This window comes from Alligator sinensis, unplaced genomic scaffold (genome assembly GCF_000455745.1).
Source record: "Alligator sinensis unplaced genomic scaffold, ASM45574v1 scaffold1595_1, whole genome shotgun sequence".
Taxonomy (NCBI): domain Eukaryota; kingdom Metazoa; phylum Chordata; order Crocodylia; family Alligatoridae; genus Alligator; species Alligator sinensis.
Genome location: NW_005843277.1, coordinates 153,958 through 160,469, shown reverse-complemented (window position 1 = coordinate 160,469; position 6,512 = coordinate 153,958). Strand labels below are relative to the sequence as shown.

The 6,512-nt window shown below is 44.3% G+C and overlaps 1 protein-coding gene across 1 annotated transcript; it reads left to right on the top strand.

Moving 5' to 3' along the window:
- The first annotated feature begins 96 nt into the window (after positions 1-96).
- LOC106723192 (olfactory receptor 10A4-like) lies at positions 97-1,101 on the top strand. Its single transcript, XM_014527059.2, has one exon. It carries the CDS (start codon positions 148-150, stop codon positions 1,099-1,101), a length of 954 nt encoding a protein of 317 aa, XP_014382545.1. The 5' UTR covers positions 97-147.
- Positions 1,102-6,512: the final 5,411 nt, after the last annotated feature.

Below are 6,512 nucleotides of genomic sequence, written 5' to 3'. Positions count from 1 at the left end.
GACCATTACTAGATGGTATGTAGAAGAGACAAGAGTTTTCATGTAAAGGATTCCTAAATAACTGAGTATGGTAGAAACTATTGAGTTGCTGTCTTCCTCTTTGGAAACATTCCTGGACATTTACTCCCTCCCTTCTTGCCCCCACAGATGGCCTCTTCTGAGAGAGACACCCATGAGAACCGGACTGTCATCCAAGAGTTCATTCTGGTTGGCTTTTCATATCTTGCTGAGATGCAGAGCCTTGTTTTCCTCCTGTTTCTAGCGACTTACATTGTGACCTTACTGGGAAACTTCCTAATCATCCTCTTGATAAAGCTCAGTCCCAGCCTTCACACCCCCATGTATTTTTTCCTGGTAAACTTGTCCTTCTTGGACATTTGTTTCACAACCAGTGTGGTTCCCCAAATGCTGGTTCACCTCTTGGTGAAGCATAAAAGCATCTCCATTGCAGGCTGTGCAGCTCAGTTGTATGCCTATGCCATCGTAGGCGTTACTGAATGCTGCCTCCTAGCATCCATGGCTTATGACCGCTATGTTGCCATATGCCACCCCTTACACTATACTACCATTATGAGTGGTCGGAAATGTGTGAGCCTAGCAGCTGCCTCATGGATCACCAGCATCTCAGTGCAGCTGATTCAGATCACATGGATCTTCACCATGCCTTTTTGTGGGTCCAACCTCATTGACCACTTCTTTTGTGATTTTGCACCACTGGCAAAATTGGCATGCGCAGACACTTCCAAGAATGAGATTCTTATTATGGTTGTGACAGTGCTGTTCATTATGGGCCCTTTCTTGCTAATAATCCTGTCTTACATCAACATTATGTGCACCATTTTCAAACTGCCTTCAGCTGAGGGGAGAAGAAAGGCCTTCTCCACCTGTTCTTCACACCTTATGGTGGTAATGTTGTTCTATGGAACAATCCTTTTAACCTACCTGCGACCCAAGTCCCGCCACACCCCAGAAGGTGACAAAGTTCTTTCCCTCATGTACACAGCCATAACACCAGCTTTGAACCCACTGATATACACATTGAGGAACAAAGAGGTGAAGGGGGCTTTTAGGAAAGCTGTTAAAGGAATAAGCGTACCATAAAGGAAAGGATTTTAGGGTGGTATCTTTAATTGGACCAACTTCATAGTTGGTGTAGACAAGAGGCAAGCAATTATTTTGGCTAGAGGACTGCTTAACTGTTTTTGGTGAGCTGTCAAGAGCTGCAAGGGTATCTCCGGCCATTGATGGCTGCCCCACCCCCTCATTACCATCTTGGGACTTCCATCTTGAAACCAGAAAAAAACTACAAATTATATTCTAAAAAAAATCAAGCATACACTATAACATATTAATTTTATTTAAAAAAAAATATTTTTGCCTGGTTTTATGTGTGTTTGTGTAGGATATCTAGAGGCAATTGAATAATAGTTCAAACTACAGTTTTACTGTCGCTCACTGTGTGTGGAGAGTGGTGTTTGGGTAGTGTGTGTGTGGGGTGTGGTTATGGTGGGTGGGGTGTATGGGGATAGTGTGAACATATGTGGATGGGTGTTGGGTGTGAGGTATGTGGTTGGGGTTGCGGTTGAGGGTGTGGGAGGGCGTGGGGTTATGGTAGGGGGTTGGAGTGTATGTGGTAGGGTGTGTTTGGGGTTTGATGTGGAGGTGTGGGAGTGTGTGTGGATGCTGTGGGAGGGTATGGGCGTGTTTGTGGGTATCATGGGAGGTGGGGTGTTTGGGAGGGTGTGGGTGGGTTTCTGGTAGAAACTCTGGGCTTATTTAAAATGGTGGGCTTCCAAATCAAAAGCCTTAAAAAGTCTACATTAAAAAGGTACAACTAGAACAAATTTTAATCATTCTATTTAAATTGAAAATTAAAATATAAAAAACTTTTAAAATTAGGAAAAATCAAGCAGTGAGACAATTATAAAAGAGATTCTATTTTGTCATGATAATTTTTTAAATATTTCAATTTTTAAAAATTTCTGTCTAAAATTCCATTGCCTCAAAATTTTAACAGGAAACTCATTTCAGCCACCTGAAAAAAATAAGACTACATAGGACTCATCTACACATGATGTGCAACCCACTGCAGCATTTTCTGTTATCTGTTGAATAAATCACCGCAGTATGCTACTTCTGGGTTAATTTAAAGCAGCAATGGTCAATCTTACTAGGACACTTTACTTAAATGATTATGATAGAAGTACTACCCATAAGTGATGTTGGTGTTTGCACACCTCGGTGGTGTATTGCACATTAATTCCAGCTGCTGTATGAAATCTGGTGACATAATGTGCCTTAAATGACTTGGGGTGCAGCAAACTATAACTCCTCTGAGGTGCTTTAGTTTGCTGCCCCTACAGCTGTGGAGCAAAGCACTGGGCTCCATACAGCTCTGCAGGAAGCCTTGCAGGCAGCTTGGCAGCAGCTGGGGAAAGTAGGCTTTTCCCAACAAAAGTGGCAAGCCTGATCTGCACCCCTCTCCCCACACCCAGCCTGCCTTCCTGCCTGAGCTGCACAGGGGCACACTGCTTCCCTCCATGGCTGTAGTGCCCCCTGGGACTGCCTGAGCTGGGTGCCAGCAGGGGGGGCCACCACTGCCTCGGAGGGAAGCAGCAGCCCCCGGAGCCCAGGGACCGCTCTGTTCACTGGCAGCTCACCCTCCCGTCCCCGCTGCCAGAGAGGCACGTAAGTCAGCAGGGTGCATGCACATCACAGGGGTTATTTGGCCCTAAATTGAAGTGTTTTTTTTTAAAAAACCCACCACTTCAATTTAGGGCCCCGTTTCATCTAGACATGCCCTTACAGGTGAAATAGGATGTCTGTTCAATTGCTTTTGAAATCATGAACACATTCACAGGTGGATAGTTATTAATAATAGTAAAGTGCATGAATATGCTTGAAACTTACTTTCTTCAGAATTAAAATTAAATTAAAGCAAATATTTTGGGACAATACCAACTGTGAAAACAAAAGCTCCAAATAATTTATTTTGATTTCCTGATGTTCTAGATATGTTGTTCCCAATTTGTTTATGGTAAAACCTACACACTATTCTTAAATATGATATTTTCTAACTTTAACATTTGACCACTGGATCATTTGTTGTTTTCTGTTAGAAGACTCCACTAGTTTCATGCAAGTTCTCTCTATAAATACCTGGAGTTACATTCTGTTCTTTCCTAGAAATCTATGTTTCAATCTTCCACAAGGCATTTTTGGCACTGGTGAGCAGAAAAATGCTCTTCCTTTGCAGGTAGCCCTGTACGCATGGATGACTATGTAAGCAAGACCGGACACATCCTGGGAACATGAAAGGCATGGTCCCACCTTTCTTCTGCAACAGCTCAGTGGGTAGTGCACTCACATGGGAAGGCAGAGGAAGTTACATTGACAATAAGACCCAGCCTTAGACCTTTTCTGGGTCCTTTTCTGCCCAGGACCTCCAGTTTCCTAGGCAAATAGCCTAGCTACTCAGTTTCTCAGGGATTGATCCAATTTTGAGAATCAGAGGCTGCTATGCGTCCACTAAGGTCAGACAGATGTGCCCCAGCAGCTACTGCTCAAGTCCAGCCCAGGCATCTATGAAGTTGTCCATACCTTCAGAGCTATGCCCCCAGAAATAGCCTTTGGGCATATAAATGTAAAAAATTACCATGTAGATACACGTGTGCATACTCATACAGGCCTAATAGTGACCATAGGTGATAGGCTTGGTGTTGGCTTTAATGATGTCAAAGGATGTTAGGTGTGCTTTGAATATACATCAGCAGTTTGTCCTAGCAGGACCAAAAACCAGTTAGTCCCATCCCCGCTTGCATTCTGGATGGCAGCCAAGCTCTCTGGAGCGCATCTACATCTTACATCAGAGTCACTTACATGAATACATATACATCCACTGCTTGGAGCAGAGACCAACACCCTTGGTCTATCTTCCCCCATACCATTATCTTCTTGAGTAGATCTCCTTGTTCTGTATCAAAGGGTGAGATTACACATTGTAATTAGGCCATGTTAAAAACACATTACATTTGAATGATTGCACATTAAGGCCCATTAACAAGTGCTAAGCACCCTTTAAACATCTTAGTTATGCCACTTCAGGTCAGGATTATTTTTGAACTGGACTACCTAGCTTGAGTTAATTTCTGGGTATTCACCTGAGATGCATCCAGCAATTTGCAATTTCCGCCCCCAAACCCACAAGGAAATGCTTAGCACATTCCTGAAGAAAGTGGCCAGGATTGGTAGAGAAGTGGGCTTTCAATCCCGCACCCTCTCTTCTCTGTTTTATCCTGGGTAGTTTAATAATCCTTTCCACTCCATGTCTGTACTGATGTGAATAACATGCTTAAGTACCCAACCATTCAAATGCAGTGTAGGGGAAATGCACTTGCAAAACTTGGCTTTGTGAATTTGTCTTCAAAGACCAGAAATCTGTAATTAGCTTTGTTGATAATGAGCAAAGCTACTCAGACCTTCCTTTGTGGATCTGTAACTTAGTCGTCAGCAGGCTATGAAGAAGAGTAAAGAATTAACCAGTGTAATCCGGGTGGTATGTGGAAAGGCACCCCCTTGCCAATCGAAGGGATGTCAGCAGGTGCAGGTATGCTGTGGGGAGTGTGGCTGCCTAGCTGTAGGCCAGCTCACCTCCTTTCCTTACAGAGCACAGAGCCAGGACACCCAGTGATATTTAACTATGTACATGTTTAATGATACAAAATAATAGAAAACTTATAACCATAAACTTACATGCATATTTCTGTAGGCATACATATATACATATACATAGACATAGACATAGGTTATATACAAATATAGGTTTACACCAGTAATAGCTCTTTTCAACCCTGAACTCTGGCACAGGTCTATCCCCTGTGGCCTTCTGATTAGACTGCAGCTCCTGGCCCCCAACAGAGCCCTCTAGCAGCAGGCAAAGGAGCACTTAGGATACAACACAGGTTCATTTAAACAATTTAACAAAAGGAATAATTAGCAATGATAGGACAATAATTGAACATACACAATAACACTACATCAGTAGAGTCACCAACATATATAGATAACTAATACAATAGATTTAGACATAAACAGTTTACAATCCTCTCATATAGCAACATTAGGGACGCAATATTACATACAGAATCCCAATGACATAAGTATATAGACCACAACTATTGGCACAGAAGCTGTGCCCTAAGAAGAAATGGCAATGCAGGGAAAGATCCCATTACCTAAGAGACCATCATTACCCTCTCCCAGGTCACTCACCTAGGAGGGCCTGTAACCATATCACCACTGTTAACAAATAGGGGCCCATTGTCCCCACTCCTCAGGGACTTCCCCTTGATCCCTGCAGTGAGGAAAGCCCCTCCTCCCCTCTGGGAATCCCCTTTCCAGATAACTCGTGACTACACAAAATCATGGGCTATTGGATTTATGACACTGTGGCAGGGCACTGTTTGTGCCTGCCACTTTAAGGGCCTAAGAGAGAATTGGGCCATAGACTCATAACCTGGCTTGACATCTCCCGACTGGTCCATGCTGGGGCCAGGACTGGAAGGGTGGAAGGGCCAGGGGCCCACCGCGAGGGGCGCCCAGAGCTGAGGGCCTGGGGTCCCGACTGGCTTGGAGGTGGGCCAGGGCCAGTAGAGCCAAAGGTCCTGGGGGGACTACACCCATAAGGGGGAGCATCTCAGGGAGCCATGCAGCCTAGAATGAAGGCGGAACAGGCTGCCTGAATGGAGGGATTGAAGCTGGGTTCAAATAGTAGGATTCTGGGCCCAGTGTGGGGCCGGTGATATTAGTAACATCTGGATGCCATCTGCAAGGCTTTGGCTGTGGTGCATGGAAGGAACGGAGCTGCAGATAGCGCCCCCTGGCATCAGGGCAAGAAATGGGCAGCCTCACACTTAATTAACATTAATTAATTAATTAACAACAAGGTGTGATGGGTGAGAAGGCGGGAGGTTAGCTCAGAAACAGGTGGGCGGGCCTCAGTGAAATTGGCCCCGAGAAGGCCCTCTGTTACAGACACATTATAACCTGCCTAACATCTAATTTCCCAGGTACTGCTCCACTATTTACCAGCTACATTCGTTGCACTTCCCTGCCTCCCCTCCCACCCTGTCTCTCACCCACTGACTCTTCAATGTACATCTTCACTGACTAGCTTTCTTGCATGCAGACCAGAGTCTGGCTTCTTTACTAGTCATTCATCCAAGAAGAGCACACACCAACTGCAGATTACTCCTCAACCTGACAAAGAGTATTTAAACCTGAAATCTTGCTAAGAAGAAGTTTTCCAACTATATATGTTGGTCTAATAAAAGATATTAGATTTAACCAAAGAACCGTGTCTGTCTATGTCCTTAGATCAACATGGCTACAGCCTAGGCCCCTTTAATTATTTTATTCCTTTTCTGCTTTGAAACATGGCACACCTGGGGAAATACTTTTGCAGTATTGCAAAGAAAGGCCTCTCAAGGCCTGCTTGACAATCTTGTTTCTCA

What these genes read in the sequence shown, in the direction of transcription:
- LOC106723192 (XM_014527059.2), top strand. Translation starts at nt 148, where the DNA reads ATGGCCTCTTCTGAGAGAGACACCCATGAGAACCGGACTGTCATCCAA.